Below are 21652 nucleotides of genomic sequence, written 5' to 3'. Positions count from 1 at the left end.
TTCCTGAGCTCATTATACAAACAAGCTTTGGAGCCTCCTGCACACGCTGAGCAGTGAACATGTGAAAGATGATCCCAGAAGTTCAAAGGTAAACAACCCTAATAAGGTATGAGTGTCTCACTGGTCACAGTACATCTAACAAACAGGAGAGCTGAGATTTCCCCTTTATTTTCTATATTTAGTAACACAAGCTGCGTGGCTCCAGGGATGGAAATGTGTATAGGTCAACAACTTTGGTTGAGACTAAAACTGCTTTTGATTTGTAGAGTCTCAACAACTCAACTGCTTGAAGCAGAGATTCATGGTACCCAGAGGATACACCCAGATAGCTTTGGTATCCAGACCATTAATCTCCCAACACTCCCAATCCTACAAACTTTGGTGATCTGTGATTTTTTTTTCACATCTGACACCATGAAGGTGAAAGGTCTGGTTTTAAACTTATGTTTTAAAGCTATCGGATAGATTGGCACCCTATTCTTCTGGCTCTTAATAACTGCTTACCACTGCCATTGTAAACATGTCTTATTGCTAACATTAGCATTTAGCCTAAAGTATCTCTGTGAGTAGGTTTAGCTTCACAGAGGTGCTAATGTAGTTTGCCCTCTCTACAAACTTTCTTCAAACAGCGTATCTATTACTCCTGTTGTACTGACAGTAAAATATTACTGCTGACAAATTTGGCATTTAATCAACCTGAAGGTTGTATATTTCTTGAACTTTCAAAATGAGCTGCAGATTGCTCCTCATTGCATCACTTGGCACAGGGGCGCTTGGCTTTGAAGAACTGGACTTTGGCATCCCACATCTCTAAAAGAGGAACATGCATTTCCTGCTGCAAACACATACAGCATCCTAAGTCAGCAAATTGTGTATAATTAGCGCACTGTACAAACCTATTTACTGTCCTGTGGGAAGAAAACATCTGTTAGTGATACTGTTAGATAAAGAGCTGTGACTAACACGGCCTCTGTCGACAGGAACTCTCAGCTGGCAGACAGGAAATGGGTATCAGTGGATGGAAACAGGAAGGGCTCATAATAACACGTCAAAAGGGAAAATGGGACTTTGTTTGCAATTTGCTGGTTGGCATCCAAGTTCAAATTCCCAAGCCAATCATGATTCTGATTTACAAAAAAATTATGATTCACAAATACAACAATAATAATCAACTGTATCTCCAGTACAGTTGATTATGGTTTCCTCAAGCTGTGTGCAGCTCAGTAGTTCTGAATAAAATATGGAGAAAATTTGTTTTAACAGCAGAGCAGCTACTGTAAACGAGTTTAGACAGAGAACAGTTCCAAACAGTCAAATGATTACAGCAGATTACCCCCAATTTCTACTTATTACAGTGGACTGACTCCAGAGTTATGCTGTTAAAGTTAATAATTATTATTGATACAAATCGTCAAGTGTAGACATGCCATCAAAGAGGGATCGTTAAAGCACTGAACAGTTTGTCTTGTATAAACTGAGCTCACTTTAAAGTGCTTTCTAAATAACATGAAATAAGAAAATATAGGTCAATGGTTCCCAGGGTATCAAACTGTGTTTTTCATTTCAGCGAGCGCGTATTCCCAGAGTGTCATGAAGCCACACAAACAAAATGACGGCTGAAGTAAACACATTTATTGAAAACACACCTTCTCACACAGAAACTAATAAATGGCACATTTTCCTTCAACGGAGCATAAAAAAAAAACACAGAACAGAAACAATCTCTCTTGGATGTGATAAATACAAACCTACTGACACATTTCTCTTTGATCAGAACTTGTTTGATAATGTTCTAGTTGTTCCTGTGGAAGCATTGTGACGGAAAGCAGAGTGACAGAAAAGCACTTCCAAGTCATCTGATCCATTACTTTTAGAAAACAAACTACAGCTATATCAACGAAGTGCGAACAGAGTTTTTAAAAATATGTTACAAAAAATAAATAAATATGAGACACTACATCACATTCACCTACACCATCGTCGAAGAGGAATAAAAGATGACTTAAAATCAATTGGGATGACGGATTGACAGGAAGAGGCAAGAGGCAGCATCCACTGAATGTCAGTCCATCAAATCAGCTGCACCAATTATCTGAGGGAAGAGAAGGCAAACACTCTCATAGTTAGTTCACTGCTGAAAATATAAACATCATGAAGCAGACCCAAGGTGAAACTGTTAGTTAAAGGAAATGTGTGGGTCATAAGTACTAATTTGTCAGGTCAAATATCCCTCACATTCATTTCCTTTTTATGTGTATGAGATTAAAAGTATGGATTCATATATATGCTTTAAAATCAGGACTACAAGTCTCACTGGTTTATAAGACGCTGCCTGTTTTAAGGGTTGAATCTGTGTTCTTGTGTGAAGATTTCCAGTGTGTGGGTGTTCAGCAACGTGCAGTTTCTGGGGGAATGTGTAGCTGTTTCTGGTACCATCTGTTATCCCCAACCTGCCAGCTTCTCTCTACAGGCATTGATAGTTGAAAGGTACAGATGACCCACTGCCTAAGACCAATTCCCCAAGACTTGTGCCACTTCCTCTGCTGGTATATTGTTGCCCTAAATTGAGGACTCCTTTCAATAACTCCATAGTATGAAACAGCATTCCTTTAAATGTATAGTTTTAACCTAATGGTGTATAAACGTGTTATAAAGTGCTGCTGCTTAACTGGTCTGCCTTGCTATGTAGCCTTCATGCTTTGGGCAGCTGCTTGCTCTACAATCACCATATTCTGGATTGAATACCGTAACACACAGATTACCTCTCACTTGATTTTATACTTTTTCTTCTTTCTTTTTTAAAAAATTATCTTGTTGGGTATTTTTGCCTTTATTAATAGGACAGCTGAAGAAAGACAGGCAATGTGGGGAGCTCTCTGGGTGTTTTTAAGACTTACCTTTTTAATCTGTTTTTTCATTTAGTAATTTATTTTCAGCACCGCACTGCACTATCATTATTATTATTATTATTATTATTATTGTTATTATTATTATTGTTATTTTAAAATGTATTTATCTTATTTTATTATCTATTTATTTCTCATATTTATCTGATCTTTTTAACTTTAAATTATTTTAAATTTTGCTTTCCACCCTCATTTATTTTATTAATTTCACTGTATTGATTTTATTTCATTTTTAAGTATTTTTTTTTTATAATTATGTCTTTTGATTATTTTACCCAGCTCTGTTGTTTTCTTTCTCTCTGTTCTTTCGAGGAGCACTTTGGGCTGCATGCTTGTAAGTATGAAAGGTGCTATATCAATAAATTTGAGTTAAGTTGAGTTGAGTAGTGGGGGATGACAGGCAACAAAGAGTTGGGGCTGGGAGTCAAACTAGCGAGTGCTGCAACGAGGACTGCAGTCTGGGGCGTGTGCCTTTACTTGCTGACTTTTTAAATGACAAAAACTGTATGGATTCTTAGAGTCCAAGAACTCCGACTAGTCTACTTTGTAAACATTTGTTTTTAAAGGTGCTTCACAAATAAAGTTATCATTATTATTATAGTCCAAGATTGGCCATGGGAGAAAGCAAAAAGGTCTTCCTCTGCAAAATATATGAAGATAAGGCTGTCATGGCAGGATCAAGTTGGACTCCAGTAGCAACTTTTTTTTGTCTTTTTGTTGCATGTGGCAGAAAAGAAGTCAGCTGTTCCATACAATAACATTTACCAAATATGTGAGGCTGAAGTTTAAAATCAAACTGAGTTAAACAGCATAAATACAAACAGTGATAAAGTCTAAAAACATTATGTACACTGTGTACGCTCTGTCATCTTTTTCATCCTTTTTTTCTCCCTGTGTGTTTTCTTTCCTTCCACTTGTTTACTGTATTTAATTTTCTCTTCTCATGAGCCTCTCTTACAGCTTCATTTCCACTATGAGGGATCAATAAAGATTATCATGCGTCCACATAAATCAGCTGTTACCTGTCCAAACGGTTGACCACATCTCTCACGGTATTGATGAGATTCTCGTGGTCTTGGGGGCTGCTGACGATGATGCTGTGGAGCTTCTTCATGTAGGAATCGATGGTGTCAAGATTGGGTGTCTCTCCACTACCTGGAAGACAATAAGAAAGTGATATGAGTTCTTGAATCTCTCCTGAGAACTTGTTATTCTTCATGATGAAACAGTCTTTTTTAACTTCTGTCACAACTCCATGTTGTGATGTGTGACTCTTTCTAACTTCTGCCTGAAGAGTCTTCAAGAAGAATCTGAAATTTAAAGCAAGTTTGATGTTTTGACGTCCACTAAGTGGTAGCTGGGATGACCCACTGAAGGGCAGAAATCACACATGACAACACCAATGAGACAGGCACAACAGCACAAGCCACGACTTGTCATGCTGATGTGTTTGCTGCGGGCGGCGTCAAGGGCCGTCCCCAGACTGGGTCAAAGAGTCCGGCAGGCAGAAGGAAACAGCTCTCATCAGCCTGACGGGATGGTTCAGGCTTGTTCTGGTTCAAGTGTGGGTCAAAACACAAACGTCAAGACTGTGAAAACATGCCATGAAAACAGAGAAAAAGTATTCTAGAAATGTTTGTAATATCTCAGGTTCTCCTACCGAGAGTTAATTCATTCAGGAAAATTAAATTTGCAAAGCACCAATAAGACCAGGCTTGATGTGCTGACCCTGGAAGAAGCTTTGATGTTCCTGGTTATATTAATATATTGACACTTTCTCCTAAAAGAAATGTGCTGCAGAGCTCCCCTGAGGCCAAGTCTAAGTGGATTTTGCAATCACTTTTCATTGTCGAACTGTTATGAAATAATTCCGGTGCTGTTGTGTGTGTTTGTTCTGCGTTGTCTGCTGTGTGAGCGAGAAATTCAAATAGGCGTAGAGAAAATTACAAGTAAAAACCTGTGGGTGTGAGCTCAGCGTGGGTTCCGTGTGCACATAAAACAAGTGTGAACAAAGAAGACGGCATGGCTGAAATTTAAATAATGAATATAAATCAATAACCAAGGATCCGCCGTCTGATTTACATGGGGAGTGTTCAAAAGAACAGCGAGTGGTTCCTCTGTACGGTTGTTGAAGTGTGTATCACGCAGGAGGAGAGAGACTGGAGTTCAAAGCAGAGTAAATACACAGTGGGTGTAGAACCTCTCCTACATTATTATTTATGTCTCACCAAGGTAAACTGTGACTGAGAGCTAATAGCCTGCTACAGTGTTTGTGTCTGGGGACGGATTACTGCTATGAGATATCAAGTCAATGGCAGTTTACAATGTGAGCTGATCAATGTCAGCAGATATGAACGCCACAAGAACCTACAGGACATTTTATTCCTCTGCAAACATTAGGATGTTGTTTTCTCCCCACATGAAGGGTCAAAGTCCAAACAGTCAAAATCGTATTAAGCAAATAACTGAAAAGCTAAGGAGGCTGTAGAAAAGCTTGACTAAATCCAATGAGGATATGTTTGACTGCTAAATTCCACCAGATCCGTGATCAGCTGATAGGTTTCAATTCTAGTCGATGTGTTTACTTCCACTGACTCCGCTCTGTAGCATTCCAGCCAAGAGGCAGCCTCAGGCCATGAGAATTGAAGCCAATACGGAAGTGTTAAAAACTGCAGTTCCTCGAGTGTCCACTTGGGGCTGGCTCCGGAAGTTCCAGAAACCACATACACACAAATTCAAAATAAGCTGATCTTTACAGCAGAAATAAACATGTTTACACCCTGGTATGAAAAACAGTGTAGTCTGGATAGCTCATTTCTCGATCGGCACACACTGTACAGGGGGTGAATTTTTTCATAACACTGCAATTTAGAAGATATTAAGATTAAGACTTTTCCATTAAGAGAGGCACAGCTGAATTGATTGACAGGTGGGAACACTGTAGCTGTTGGCTAGGAGGCTCAAAGCCCGCCTCTTTACCTCACACTACCTCGACAGCAGCTAGGTTGAGTTCAGCATTTCCAATATGGCTCCCGCCGTCAATTTTTGGCTTCAAAACAGCGCTTCAGAAACAGATGGGTGACGTCACGGATACTACGTCCGTTATTTATACAGTCTACGGTTCCAGCTCCGTTTCAGGTCCAGCAATCCAGAGTCCTCCACAGGAGGGACACAAGACTCCTTTTTTTGCCTGAGCATGATGCATGAATTGGCAGAGCGCAGATTGAGCATGACAGGAAGTCAGGCACTGAGACAAAATTAAAGCCACTGGTTGATGTTTTATATCGTATTTCACTTAACTACAACAAATTGTCATATTGAGCGGAGTCAGGCCTGGAGGCAACAGGTCAGAGGTTTTCAGAGTCCAATAAAGCCAACATGGATTAGGAGAGGCTCATCGTGGAGGCTGAAAAACGTTGATTCAGTTAATACTGCAGGAAATCCAGGGTCCCAGGACTCAGCTGTGGGTGTTGACCAACATTTGAGCATGGATCAAAACCACAGTGGAGCAGAGAAAGACCAGACACAGATCTGGTGCAAGTTCAGTGTTGGACATTCATCTTACTTTCATTAGTTCAATTGAGCACAAGTGGAACAACCATAACTTAAACATCAACAGCCAATCTGTGAACCATCTGGAAGTGAAGGACAACATTTGGGAGGGTCAGCATAGCCAGCTTATTGCCAATAGGGGGATCTAGCCAAGAGTTTTTCTGTGCATTGCAATTGTTTACAAATTGACTTGCAAATTCAGGAGCGAAAAGGAAGCCAATGTTGAGAGAACAGATTGTTAGTCCAGTAACATTGCATCAGCTGACCACAGGCTGGAATGCCATCACAGTGGCTCGGCTTCTCACCTGGCAGAGGCAAAGAGGAGAAGCTGGAGGTGAGCGCCTGGCGCAGGGTCTCCAGGTGCTGATGGAGGAGCCCATTGCGTCCCCTCTCTTGCATCACGTCGCCCTCCAGCCTGTCCACCGCCCCGCGCATGCTCTCCACGTGTTTCTGCAGCGCTGCGTTCCGCTCCTCGTACTCCATGTTGGTCTTACGCAGCTGCCGCATCTCAGCCTCACGTGCTGTTGAGAAACACACGAACGCAGGGAGAAACTGAGACAATGGTAGAAGTACAGAGAAATGTACGGCCGCTGGTGCCATGATCAATTATTTACTCTCTAAAGGAGGTGTGTGTTTTTGAAGTTTGGGGCTTTGCTGAGTTCTGCAGACAGTCAAACTATTCCGGGAGCACTAAGTTCTCTTGAGGTAGCAGAGAAATGTGTTTAGAAACACTTAAACAAATGGAGCCTTCAGAAAGTCTCAGCACACCAACTACAAAGTATTCCTCAAGAAGACAGCCGGCTGTGCTCCGGCTCTTTACCTTTGCTGTGGTTGAGGAACTCCTCTGTGAAGATTGGTATGTCAAACACGGTTCTGTCCTTCCCTTCTGCATCCTTCTGTTGGAACAGAAAGGAGGGGGAAAGAATAAGCTGAGCAGAGGAAACATTTGCCACACGCAGACAGTAAGAGGGGGTCATTTATCTAGGCGGGCTGTAGGTGGGTGGCTAATTGATTTCATACCTGGCCACAGGGGAAATACAGCGATACATTTGAAGAAATGAGGAGGGAGAAGTAATTTCATCAGCCGCGCTGCTTTGAAATCAAAGGCTGAGAAATGGTTTGTGATAAATTTGAAAGAAAAATGTGATTCACCTCAGCAGCCCTTCAGACAGAGAAGGTCTTACTTTCTTCACTCGTTTATTTTGCCATTTGTTTATTTCCCCTCCCTGTTTCTCTGTTGATGATTCCCTCGCCTTCTGAAAATCTAGATGGGAAACACCGGGCGCTCCCACGGGAATGCTGACTCCAACAGAGTCACCTTGGCCACAGCCGCTCAAGCTTTAAGACGCACTTACAAAAGGAAACCTCTTAATTACATGCGGAATTTAATAAGCATGAATTACACACTTAGCAGAAAGCCTAAGTGTTTGGATCACAAACACAAACGCGGCACCAAAGAGGATTAACCCGGCTTTAGTGATGCAACAGAGAGCGCTGGTGTGGAGCAGAGAGAGGGCACATTCAAGTCCTTTAGGACAGTCTGACCACGGATACACGGGCCAACAAGGCCAACAAGGCCAGCAACTGATGAAACCTGGGACACTCTTGCAAGTTTTTACACTTTGAGTCTTTGATTAGAAATGTGCCGTCTCCTTTTAACCACATGCTGAATATTTACAGACAAACTGTTTAAACTTTTCTCCTTCACTTTGTGTGGATACATTGATTTTGCGGATGCTTGTGGTAGCCTCCTAACACATGAACTCCTGATGTTTCTCCAATAATTACCGAATTTCTACACATCAGAGGATTGTTGGGGTCATATATGCTCTCATGTCTTCATATACTCTATTTTTGTGTAGGTGAGGGGAATGTCTGGTAGAATGAGCTGGAAGACATAGACCAGCCTACTGACCAGATGACTATCACTTACTTTAACTCTCCCTGTCCCATTAGAGTTACTAACCATAGACCTTTCTGGAGTCCCTGAGCTCCCTTGTCTCGTAGGTTCCTCTGAGTCGCTGCCGTAGATGACAGACTCTAGCTACTAACCGTCTCACCACTATCATCTCTCTCTCTCTCTCTCTCTCTCTCTCTCTCTCTCTATCTCCTTTATCCCTCTTTCCAACCCCAACTCAATCGAGGCAGATAGCCATCTAACATGAGTCTGGTCCTGCTCGAGGTTACTGCCTGTTAAAGCAAGTTTGTCCTTACTGTTGATACTTGCTAAATGCTGCAAAGTGCTCTGCTCATGGGGGATTAAAATGAGAGAAGACAGTCCTGTCTGTCCTGTATCACTTACTTTAACTCTCCCTGTCCCAATAAAGATACTAACCATAGACATTTCTGGAGTCCCTGAGCTCCATTGTCTCGTAGGTTCCTCTGAGTCGCTGCCGTGCCAGACTCCAGCTACTAACCCCCTGACCACTATCATCTCTCTCTTCATTTCCTCTATCCCTCTTTCCAACCCCAACTCAGTCTCAGCAGATGTGTGTCTAACATGAGTCTGGTCCTGCTGGAGGTTTCTGCCTGTTAAAGGAAGTTTGTCCTTGCCGCTGTAACTTGCTAAATGCTGCAAAGTGCTCTGCTCATGCTGGATTAAGATGAGATCAGACTAAATAGTGTCTGTAAGATGAGACTTGATCTTATCCTGTCTTGGTGTTGGGTCATCTCTGTTAATAATATAACATCGAGCACGGTCTAGACCTGCTCTGTCTGTTAAGTGTCTTGTGTAACTTTTGTATGGGTTACTATCACTATTTAAAGCTTATAGTTAGAGCTGGCTCAGGCTTGGACCAGCTCTTAGATATGCTGCCATAGGCTTAGACTGCCGGGAGAACTGGCGCACTGACACACTGGGTTCCTATCTCACCCCTTCTCCCCCAACCACCTCATCACCTACTTTAACTCTACCTGTCCTATTAAAGCTACTAACCATAGACCTTCCTGGAGTCCCTGAGCTCCCTTGTCTCGTAGGTTCCTCTGAGGTGCCGTAGGCGTCCTCCTGCTGTGGACGTTCCAGACTCCAGCTGATAAGGACTTGCTGGACTCCAGCGGCAACAGCTACTACTACTCGCTCATCACTATCACCGCTCCCTCCGTCTCTTATTCTCCCTCTATCCCTCTTTCCAGACCCAACTCAGTCTCAGCAGTTGTCTGTCTAACATGAGTCTGGTCCTGCTCGAGGTTTCTGCCTGTTAAAGGAAGTTTGTACGTGCCGCTGTAACTTGCTAAATGCTGCAAAGTGCTCTGCTCATGGTGGATTAAGATGAGATCAGACTAAATCTTGTCTGTAAGATTGGACTGGGTCTTATCCTGTCTTGATGTTGGGTCTTTGTTAATAACATAGAGTACGGTCTAGACCTGCTCTGTCTGTTAAGAGTCTTGTGCACAACTTCCCTACTCTGCTCACTTGCAGTAAATGCTGCAGACTAGTGTGTGCTGCTTTCATACATAGCTTCACCCTGACTTTACACCAACTTCTTACTCCAGGTTTGGCAGAGGAAGGATGACCTACCTTAGTGCCGTTTGTGTGCCCACATGTCAGGAAATGATCAGGACTTCGGTGTATGTGTGAACGGGACTTTGGACTGTGTTATTCAAAGACTTATAAACTGACCTAAATGTGATATCCACCTCACAAAAGAATGACTGTAAGTGCGGGAGGGCAGACAAGAGTTACTGACCTCGTGGAGAGCCTCGTTGGCTACCTGGTGCCCGACATCTGGAGAGGAAGGAAAGAATAAAAAAAAATGAGGACTGCAGATGATTCATGTTTCCCCTGGCGCAGCGTGCCTTTGCTACATCATGAGCTGATGGAGTGAATCAAGCTTATCCACAGAAATACCATCTCAGCACTCTGTATTGTGAATCAGCTGAAATGTGTCAGCGTGTCCACTTTAGCAGAGCCGTTTCACGCTCCTCTGAACATTTCTGCAGAGGCAGAGCTGTTTCTGTCATCAACATTTCTGATATTTAAACAGAGATTTATCCTCAGTAATAAAAGAGGAACAAATAATAGAAACCATGTGTTGAGGGAGCGCAGGAACAGAACCGGCGGCCTCAAGGTGAACTCAAAACCTGAACTACCCCTGCTTCACATTCTAAAGTAGCTCCCCTCCTCGCCACAGTTCCGTTGACTGAGCAATGGAAATAATGAGTTCTGAGATCCAACGCTGCATGATGGAATTTATGCAAATGATGCGTTCAAACTTTGCAAACATTTGAAGGTGAGGAGGAAATCAATTTCAGAGGAGTCACTTCCTTCATGTGTTGCTGCTTATTTTCTCAAAGCTGCAACACAAAGCATCAAAACAAACTTTCAAAAAGGCAATTTATTCTGCTTCAGGACCAAGAAACAGCTATTCCAGAGCAGTTAGAGGCTTGGTGCCTTGCTCATGGGCAAACTTTTAAACAAGTATAGCTATTTCTCCTTTTTTTAACTATTAAAACCTCAAACAAAAGTTGAGTAGACAGTCACAGCCGCTGCTTTCTGTCATCCTTATTTTGACCTCATCTCACCTCCCCTGTGCCGCTTGCCCTTCTGCTTCTCTTGCACCTTCCTGGTGAAGTGTTTGTAGGCCTCCGTCTTCTGGTACTTCTCCAGCTCTCGCATGTAGCGCTCTTTATCTTTCTCTGCCTCATCCAAGTATCGCTGCAGGGAGAAGAAAGACAGGTGAGAGGAGCTGGAAGGACGAGGCCCGAGGAGGGAAGACAAAAAAAGACGGAAAAATGAGATTTGGCAAAAACAGGATGAGGGCGGATTTCGGGTTGAAATGGCTCAGGGAGTGGGAGTTATTAATCCTGATCAGGATTAGTTAATGTCAAAAGACAAAAATGCGTAATTTCAAAACACTTAAATCTTGTAATGAAATACATATTGTTATATAATCGCTTATATAATATAGAAAACCCTACTTAAACTGTCTTCCCGCAATGATGACATCCTATGATACTGAACTAACTGAACCCTGACGAATAGGAAGCAACAGATCTTTCCAACCATTAGATTTAAAAACAGAACATGTTCAGACTTCCAAATCTTCAATATATATGTATATATATATATTACTGACAGCATTGACTCTGCACACTTCTGTTCCTGCACTCCCTTTGTGCTCAGTGTAAAATTAGATGAAAGTCTCTGCAGGTTTGAAGGACGGTTGAATCAGCCTGAGAACAGTCTGAAGTGTTTGCATGCTGCAGCTGAATATTTAAGTGCAGTCCTTTGGGGCTCTGTTGCTGCTATTACTGAGTAATGACAATTAATAATCTCTCTCTTTGCTAATAAGGGAACAAAGAAGAATGTCCTGCAGGCCGCTCCTTCTTTTAAATACTTTTTAAAACCTGGATCATCCAAGTTCTTCACTTTTGCTGCTTTAATGTTTATGAATATCTGCTGCATAGAGGTAGAGGAGGCATAGAGCTACGAGGGAGGAGAGCTGGTATAAGAAGATGGAGGTTTATGGAGAGGAGATAGAAGCCGTGTCTCTCCTCTCTCATCATGGGCAACGTGACATCTCTGGCTAATAAGATGGACGAGCTAACAGGACTAGCCAGGAGTCAGACGGTGTTTTGGGAATGTAGCATGTTGTGCTTTACAGAAACGTGGCTGCATCCTGATATTCCCGACCACAACGTCTCCATTGACAGCTTCAAGACTGTCCGGACAGACCGGGATTGCACCGAGAGCGCTGTGGGCCTCCGACCATGTTGTCTGCACAGGGAGATCTCACATGTCATACTGGTAGCTGTACATCACCCCTCTGCCAACCCGACTACGGCGTCCAACGTTCTCAACGCCGCCATAGCCAGACTCCAGAAATACCACCAGAGTGCCCTCATCCTGATCTCCAGGGACTTCAACCATGCATTTATTTTCTACATAGCTAATTATTGTATTTGTATAACTTATTGTGTATAGAGCAAATGTAATGACTGAATTCCCCCGGGGTAAATAAAGTATTTATGATTCTGATTCTGATGAATGTTCGTGATGCAGAGTGACAAACTAAGTGGAGAGGAAAACAGCGCTGCACTCCGAGGCGTCTTCACGGACCTGCTTCTCCTCGGGGGGCAGCTTGCTCCACTCGTTGCCCAGCATCCTGGTGATCTCTGGGAAGGGCACGTCCGGACGCTCAGCCCGTAGCTGCTCCCGTCTGTCATTCATGAAGCGAACGTAGCCCGTTAGCGGCGCTTTGGGTGCATTGCTGTCCTTCATCGGCTTCTTCCTCTTCCTCCCCTTGGTCCAGCTGCCGCGCCGGGGCTTCTGCAGAGAAAACAAAAGCAGACATGTTTTGAAGTTTTGGGGAAAGCATTCTTCATAATGCATGATGACAAGACTTTCTTGAAGAATACGTCATCTGATAAAATGTTGTTCAAGCTTCACCTCATCTCCATTTCTCTGGCCGTTGTTGTCAGTGTTGGCTGCAGGAGAGCCGGTCTGTTCATCCATGGCTTCTCTGAGACTGTGGGAGATCTAGAGGTGAACAGTGGGACATGTTAGAATAAAAAACACTACAACAAACCTCTCATATAATACAGAATCTGACCTCGCCTGTGATATCTTTAAGTACAGATCCTGCTAACTGGTTGAGACAGTAAATTATGGGCACGCACATTGCTGCCAGATGAAGGCTGGTTAAGCCTTTGGAGACAGGCTAGGACTAAGGCTTGGAGCATTATCACCATGGATGCAGCCAAGCCAGGAAATAGACAGCAGACTGTTCTTTCTAGAGAACTATTACTTTTTTTTTTGCACTGTCTAAACTCCTCCCTGTCTTGGCTCCAAACCTCCTCTTGGCCGGCCACATTTCCTCTAATAGAAATGTCTCGCTGCGATCAATCACTATTGAGCAACGGAGTGAAAAATCACACAACCCTCGCCTCTGAGACACAAATGTTGCCTATTTCCAACAGGAGGAATTAATGTTATGGTGCTGCCTCGTAATTAGAGATAAGAGAACGCCTACATGCAAAAAAATGCTTTGGAAAAGTATTAGTTCTGTCGCTTAACTTCTGGTTTTACTGTGCTGAGACGTTAAAGTCTGAACTTCAGCATTAGAAAAGCTCTTTCACTGCGCTTGCAATAATTTTCCATCTTGAAACAGTAAAAAAAAATACTTTTTTCATGTAATTTAATTGAAAGAAAATCTAATTTAACAAAGTATGCTGGTTCAGAACATTTGTGGGCAAGTAGCCCAGGTTAAGGTCTAAAAAAAGGAACAATATCATTGTGTTTCAACTCTGACCTCTTCCAAATGACTGTGTGGGAAGTGAGCCTCTGTATCCTGGATGTGGTTTATGCCCCCCCTCCTGACACTAAACACTGTGGGAAAAGTCAGAGGAATAAACCAGACCACCATCAAAAAGCCCTTTTGGGATCAAGACTATGTGGGGGAAATTCCCCTTACAACACTACAACAAACAGTGACGGCAAGTTGGGGTTTCCTTTCAAGTGTTTCTGTGATGCTTGAGGTGATTTTTTAATGACAAGTATAAATGCCTTTATCACATGTAGAGTCAAAAATGGACCCTATATCCTGTGATGCATTTTCTGTTGATCAATCACAGGATGATAAAGAAAAGTAAAACACAAACAAAAGTAATATTTAATGTTCAAAGTAAAAAAAATGGATGCAAACTCATCTTTCAACCTTAGTTTTTATTTCTGTAACTACAAACTTTTAATATATTTTAACAAACTGAGTTTTAGTTCAATATTTTACTTTCTTTCTTGATCTTAGAGTTTAAAATATTTTATGTTTTCAAGCTAATGTTTGTTTAATGGCATATTTTAAATTGGATGTTTTATGACGAGGTATGGCGTTATGGAATTAACCTGATATTGGATCTACAATTAGATGTTGGTCACCCTGTGGGGGTGTCAAAAGGTCTGAGCCAGCTTCGGGCTGTGATTCGACACAGGAAAGATTCAGTGTGTGAGTCTTAATCCTTGGGAAGAAGTTCTGAGGTGATTCTAATGATTAAAGGGTTCATTTCGGTTAAGACAAGATCAGTTGTGATTCTGTGTCCGGCGGGACAGTAAGACTCTGCAAGTTACAGACTTCAGAGCAGCGAAGGGGGGGTGATTATTTATAATAATCACTCCTAATCTAAATAAATAATAAGACCCAACACTGTTTACTATACCTTAAGTTACATAAGTACACAGAGAGAGAGTGTAGATCAAACATAACTGGCTGCATATGAAATATAAATGTGTTTTAAAGTGTTTGCTGTATGTTTTTGTTGATTGTTTCTGTTCTGTTTTTTGTTTTTCACTCTGTAAAGCACTTTGAATTGCTCTTTGTATGAATGGTGCTTTATAAATAAACTTGCCTTGCCTATTATTTCCACATATAAGTTAATGCACAATGTTTCATGTGTGTACAAAGACAGCAAGTTTAAGCCAGTTTCACTCATTTTAAGTGAACACATACCTGGTTTATAAACCTGATCCTGTTTCTTCTTTTACTCTATTCTTACCACAACTAGAAAAACTGTAGGGTGCTGCCCCCTGCTGGACACAAGCACACAATGCGTGGCTCAATGATACATTACATTAAATTAGATCTTTACCACATAATACGTGACAAAGAGTAAACTTTGAAACAGCATATTGCGAGTATATGTTTGAACCCTTTAATTACCTTCATGTTAACATGAATGTGTGCCTATTTGACTCACACTGTTGTAAACATTAGCATTTAAATGGCATTACTACTGCTAAAATGAAATGAAACACAAGGCCATCATGGACACAGTGGAGCTAATTCGTGCAACAAACAAAGCAAATGTGTACCTAACTATCATATCTATGACAAGGAGGTGATATGTTTGAGTTTAGACTCATCTATAGATTTTTTAACATTAGTATAAATGGTTTTATCTCATGATGTACGAGCACTATGTTAAAGCTATGGCTAATGTGCTAGCTACATGAATGAAAGTGGGGACGTTGGATAAAACCTGATCGTCTAAAACATTAGGAGAGCAATATTAGTCTAACCTTAACAATAAACCTTGCTTCTTGAATATCATATCACTGAGGTGTCGATGAAACATGTTAAACGGGTTAGCCAAACCCACTGTTGTCAGCTAGCTTCCAACATGCTAACACACAAGAGCCAACCTCAATTGTAAAACCTGCTATTGATGGAAATCGGATGAAAATGTGCTATACCGTCCAAATGACTGAAATATGATTCAAAATGTTAATCTTAAAAACCTAGTTCCACTTTGTCTTATTATAATGATAACAACAGACTGCTCGGCTACTAGCTTGTTTTGCTGTTAGCTAATGTTAGCTCGCAGACGGCAGCTAACAGTCGTCTTAACTTCACATTAACACTACATGTTGAAGTTTGAAACTCATTAAATAACATGTTTAATGTGTTAAAAACATCAGGTATAAACTAACCTCTGACAACGTTATCCGTAGCTGTTATCTATCAGCCCAAGTGATTTTTCCTAATCAAAACAATACAGCAGCCAGGCCATAGAATGGAAGCAGATAGACAGGCATGCATTGTGTAACCTCGCCCTACAGGAGAGCCACTCTTTCCTTCTCCTCTGTTTGTGGGATGATGGGTGGAAACAAGAATTTCCTTTCTGTGTATATGATTAACTGTATTCTTTATTATGTTTTTGAGCTCTGTTGCATAGAATAAAATACTTCAAATTACCCCAAAAAATTGTGAATTAGGTGTGGTTTGTTTACATTATAATGCACATTACATTATACTATTTAACTATCTTGCTATATTTTATTATGTTATATTACATTATTATTGTTAACCTATGGTCATATTATATACCCATATTTATTTATTATATTGCTTAATCTGTCATAACTGAACCATAATCACACCATGTCAACCTGTCACTACTGAATCATTATAAGTACTGCCTGTAATTACTACTATTTAATCCATTTGTGAAATTTGGATTGATCTAAATTCCATTTGTAACATTGAATTTATATACTATCTTTATTTATCTATTTTTATTTTTACTTTATTTTACTAATTGAAACTTTTTCTTCATTGTACTTATGTCTGGGTTGCTTCAACAACTGAATTTCCCCCCTGGGTGATCAACAAAGTAATATCTTATCTTATCTTATCTTATCTTATCTTATCTTATCTTATCTTATCGTATCTTATCTTATCTTATCTGTATTTGTCCTTCAGTGAGTGAGTCAGCCTCAGGATGGATGTTGTAACAATGTATCCTGTAGATTACTTGGAATAATATAAATAATAATAATAATAATAATAATAATAATAATAATAATAATAATAATAATACATTTAATTTATAAAAGCACTTTAAACGTTTCTCTAAGACACTTTACAAAAAAATTATAATTATACAATAGATAAGCAAAGGAAAGCAAAAAAACAAACAAAAAACAAACAAAAAAACCCAATCAATTATAGGTTAAAAGCCTTTCTAAATAGGTGGGTTTTAAGTCCAGATTTGAAGTTGGTGAGTGAGGGAGAGAGTCTGAGGTGTTGGGGGAGAGAGTTCCAGTGGCCGGGGGCAGCGACAGAGAAGGCCCTGTCCCCCCAGGTTCAGTGCTTGGGTTTGGTGAAAGGAGGTTGGCATTGGTGGGATGGAGGTTGCGGGTGGGATTGTATGGTTGCAGAAGGTCAGTGAGGTAGGAGGCAGCTAGACTATGGAAGGCTTTGTAGGTGATGAGAAGGATCTTGTACTGTATTCTGGAGGTGATGGGAAGCCAATGGAGGTTCTGGAGGACTGGCCGGCGATAGGACTTTCTATTCTGTGTATATGATTAACTGTATTATTGATTATGTTTTTGATCTCTGTTGCATAGAATAAAATACTCCAAATCACTAAAAATGGTAAATTAGGTATGGTTAGTTTACTTAATTTGTACACATATAGATTTGTCCTTCAGGGAGTGAGTCAGCCTCAGGGTGGATGTTGTAACAATGCATCCTGTAGATAACTTGTCATCATCTAACAATGAATGTTCTGTTCTGAAGTAAAAAACAAAAGAAGTGCTGTCTCCTGCAACAAAACTAGACAGACCACCAGCCGCCTGATATAAATGTCACCACCCCCACCTACTCACTTGCAGACGCCTCTTGAAGATTTCCTGCTGTGCTGTCACATGAGCTCACCCAGACTTCACCCTGACATTAAAGATCTGGCTGAGAGATTGCAGGTGATGTTGGAGTGAAGAATTTGGTCGTTTGCTTTTATACATGCAGTTCACTTGGGTAATTTAGGGACATTTTCAGGATGTTTGTGTAAGTGTGAGCAGGGCTTATGACACATAGATAAGATGAGAATAAAAGTGTATACTATCCTGTCATTAAAAAGGGGTAAAAAAAAAAAGAAGTTAAACTGTGCCATTAGATAAATAAAAACAAAATAAACCAAGCAGATACACATAAATAGTCAATACAAACTGAATAATTTTGCTTCAGCAACATTGAAACATGCTATTTTTAGAAATGAATGTTACAGCTGGATATATTCAGTAGAAAACAGTCACTTCAGATCCAGAATATAACAGAATAATATCATGCAGATCTCCCTTCAAACATCAGTTCAAACAAACTCAAAGAAAGCAGTGAATTGAAGCCCCACTGCTGTGGACTGCTCTACATAAAGTGATTCTATGGCCCATCCTGGTCACCCTTTTCTTCTTGTGTGTATCCACAGTGTCTTTAAGGGCGTTGCTTCCCCCTAGTGTTCATAGTGTGTATTACATCTATTAAATTTATGTTGAACATTTTCAGTGAACCCTCTTGAGACATCCTTAGCTTTAATTATCAGACATAGTAGCTCAGCAGCAGCGTGTGTGTGAGAATGAATGAGGGTGAGGAAATCTTTCATCAGCTTTTGACTTTTGTAGGTCACTCAGGCATTATGCTGCAAGAAGCAGAGCTGGCAAGCTTTCAGGCTTCTCTGTAGTTTGTAGTGCATTCTTTAAAGCCTGTAGTGCAGTTGTAATTTGTAACTCTGCCATCCCTTCTTATTTCCCTGTCCTCTCCTCTCTTTGTAACTTAGTGAGTGTTTAAGTTCTGCCAGTACACAACAGCAATAGTGTTGCTGGAAACCCTGGGGTACAATCAGCTTCTGCAAGCAATCAGATCCTCATATTGCTCTGAGTACCCCCAATACATTGGTAAACAGTTCCATTCATCGGAGAAAAATACACAAACTCTGCTTTAATGCTTGCAGAAAGCGTCCCTCTCAGCACAGGCATGTCTCTGTGGGCTAATAAAGCCTTTCCACACAGAAAATTCACGATCACATTACTGTCCTTTTGGTGACAGAATACACAAGATTGATAACGACGGTCCCGGGCCTGGAAGGACTCGGCTAACTTGTGAGATAGAAACTGAGAGGGAGTGAGAAGACTAATACTTTAATTCCAAATTAACAGATCGCAAATCAACACCCAGACGGGAGTAACCTAACAGTAGCTGCAGTCTAATTGAAACTTTGATTGCAATCTCACCGTAATTATCCAGAGTTAATCCAACCTAATTCTCAGGCTCATTACACACAGGTTGGGTACATGCAGAGTTTAGGAACTAAAGTCGAAGACAAAATCAGGACATTGAACCCTGATTGTCCTCAGATTTCCATATCTTGTAGATAGTCGAATTAATTGGTGAGGACACAAGATGTTATCTGAAAAAGTCTACCGGAGTTTCCCGGAAAGGTGTGACCCCTTCTGTATCACATTACCAGGTCTGAGTATGCTCATTCTTACTGTCTGTTATAAAACATCTCAAAACTATAGCTTCTCTTTGCTACCTGAACATTAATTTACAGATATTTTTGACAGGGTAACCTACAAAATGTTCCTTATAACCTTGGAGCCGCAGTGGCTCAGTCCATAGCGGCTTGGCTTGGGAACTTGAGGGTCGCCGGGTTCGAGTCCCAGCATGGATGAAGTTTGGCAAGTGGACTGGCGGCTGGAGAGTTGCTGGTTCACTTGCCTGGGCAATGCCGAGGTGCCCTTGAGCAAGGCACTGGTGATGCGCTGGTTGATGGCAAAATCCTCACTCTGACATCTCTCCCTAAGTGCATGTTCACTGCATGTTTGTGCATACAATTGTATGTATATACACCAAACTGTGTGTGTAGCATGACCAAAAAATAACACGAGTGGAAAAATTGAATTTCCTCGCTGAGGATTAATAAAGTACCTTTAAGCTTGTTCAAGAGTTAAATGCTATCATGGTTTGAACATTCATCAAACATGTTTTTTTGTAAGATGATTTAAAGGGGATTTAATTGACATTTGCTTAAAAATGATAGATTTGATGTTCGTAGAATCCAAAAATGGAGGGTGGAGTGCTTCATGGACTCAAAAAAGGTGTAAGGTTTAGGTGCTTTTAAGATGAGTATACATGCAGTCAAGATTTGATGTCTTTGGAAACTTTTGCATTTACATCCAAGAATGTTTTGGCTGCACGGCATGAATTTGTAATGATTCTCTAGCATCAAAATCCTACTATAACAGTGTTTTTTACACATGCACAAAACTCTCCCCAAAATAAGTTGCAAGTGTGAACACAAAAAGCAAACATTTTCACATCGATTTTATCCATAATTTTTCCTGTGTCAAATTGAGTCGAGCTGTTGTGAGAACCCAGGAAGAAAAATTCAAGAAAGTTCCCCACAAGGGGGTCGATGACGTTTGTATCATGCAACCGGTGTTTTGACAAGTTTTGCTGCTTTGTCGAAGAATGCCACCATAGTGGGAATCAATAGCAGAGGCTGCCAGCTCACTGTTTGTGATGGTTTTCTGATAACAACAGGGTAAATGTGCTGTAAGAATAACGCAAGCATGTATTAGCTCTCAATACCCCGTGTCAAATAATGGTCCCAGTGCAGAAACACTTAATAATACACCACTACTTACTCCATTTGTAATGCAAGAGTAGAGGAAGCATGCTTTGATACTCTAATACAATATCCTAATTGAAGACTTGAGGAGAAGCATTCCTCAACCGACTGACATCCTCTATTGAATAATGTTTCCGGGGTGACAGGCACCAAGGATTCTGGCTCATGCATAGAGCCGCTGAGTGGCAGAGCTCCTGAAATGTTCTGGAAACTCTCCAGTGCATGTCTGAAAACAGCTTTACTGAAACCTGTTCAGTCTTCTTCTTCTCCCTGATGTCCAGATTTCCTACATTTCCAACAATTACTTCCAAATAATTCCCTGCAAAGTTCCCCAGTACACTGTAGCTATATCTTCTCAAGTTTATATGATGATAGAAGTAAAATGCAAGTTTTCCCACCGGCTTAAAAGACTGAGTTCAGGCCCCTTTCCAAATGTCTTGTAGCCGTGTTGCATTCAGAGGCCGCTGTCAGTGTAAAAAAAACTGACATCTTTGGCTTTGCTACAATGCAATTCTCCCTGCAAGACATCACTGAACATGAAAGAAAAATAGCAAGTCCACCAGACTCACACCAAAGCCTGACATTTAGTTTTGATGTTTTAGATGGCTGCAAAGAAGTCTGCAAGAAACTCAAGTTGAAGCTGCACTGTTTAACTTTCAGTTCAAAGAAGTCTCACCAGTGTGCAACCTGAAGCTATTTTTCTAAGGTTTCAGTATCTTTCCCCCCTTGGTGATTTGCTAACAATTACACAAAGAGGTACACAAATTAGCTATGCTAATTGTAGCTGAAGTGAGCAGAAAAAGCATCTGCCAATAATATGGTAATCCCTACCAGCAGACATCTCATATTCTCGCTCTCCAACAGTCATGAATTAATAAGAGGTAGCTTTGCCTGTAGAATCGTGTTTGTCACTAATTGGCTCTCATGGAAGACAGGAATGATGCAGGCCAACTGTTAACTCCCAGCAGGAGCATATCTGGTTTAGTTTTTGCCCTCTTTTTTGTCTTCCATTTAAGTACTGGTGGTCAGGGATGATGGGTAGGGATGTGGAGGTGTGGATGTGGGATACAGGCTTTATCCACCCCCAAGGTTATCTCATTTCTTTTTACACTGGTACCTCCTGATGTTCTCTCGCTCAAGCTATAAATTCTTATTTATGAAGTTTGCTGTTTGTTGTTTTTTTGTCTGCCTTGTCTTTTTTATTGTTTCACTGTTTACATAGTCTTTGCTGTCATACCTTTAAGCATTGGTCATCATATTCCTTCATAATCCTGTCACTTTTCTATATCATTCCT

At 41.0% G+C, this 21652-nt stretch overlaps 1 protein-coding gene across 3 annotated transcripts; it reads right to left on the bottom strand.

The window, feature by feature from the left end:
* Positions 1–1612: 1612 nt before the first annotated feature.
* Positions 1613–16011, bottom strand: hmg20a (high mobility group 20A). Of its 3 annotated transcripts, XM_034686514.1 has the most exons (10): positions 15880–15990; positions 13709–13785; positions 12847–12936; positions 12517–12726; positions 10980–11112; positions 10145–10182; positions 7279–7354; positions 6764–6979; positions 3929–4061; positions 1613–2092 (listed from the first exon to the last, which is right to left on the bottom strand). In XM_034686514.1, exons 3-10 carry the CDS (start codon positions 12910–12912, stop codon positions 2089–2091), a joined length of 876 nt encoding a protein of 291 aa, XP_034542405.1. In that variant the 5' UTR covers positions 12913–12936; positions 13709–13785; positions 15880–15990; the 3' UTR covers positions 1613–2088. The 3 variants fall into 3 exon arrangements, with proteins under 3 accessions (XP_034542405.1, XP_034542404.1, XP_034542407.1); XM_034686513.1 differs by lacking the exon at positions 13709–13785 and having other exon boundaries at positions 15880–16011; XM_034686516.1 differs by lacking the exon at positions 13709–13785 and having other exon boundaries at positions 7279–7351; positions 15880–16011.
* Positions 16012–21652: the final 5641 nt, after the last annotated feature.

This window comes from Notolabrus celidotus, chromosome 6 (assembly GCF_009762535.1).
Source record: "Notolabrus celidotus isolate fNotCel1 chromosome 6, fNotCel1.pri, whole genome shotgun sequence".
Classification (NCBI taxonomy): Eukaryota; Metazoa; Chordata; class Actinopteri; order Labriformes; family Labridae; genus Notolabrus; species Notolabrus celidotus.
This window is presented reverse-complemented; position numbering and strand designations above follow the sequence as displayed.

Excerpts from the sequence above, each read along its gene's own strand:
- hmg20a (XM_034686513.1), bottom strand. The coding sequence starts at position 12,912 with ATGGATGAACAGACCGGCTCTCCTGCAGCCAACACTGACAACAACGGC. Across the intron at positions 12,727-12,846 it reads GCCAGAGAAATGGAGATGAG|AAGCCCCGGCGCGGCAGCTG; the intron begins GTGAAGCTTGAA and ends TTTTCTCTGCAG. Across the intron at positions 11,113-12,516 it reads TGCCCCCCGAGGAGAAGCAG|CGATACTTGGATGAGGCAGA; the intron begins GTCCGTGAAGAC and ends TTCTCCCTGCAG.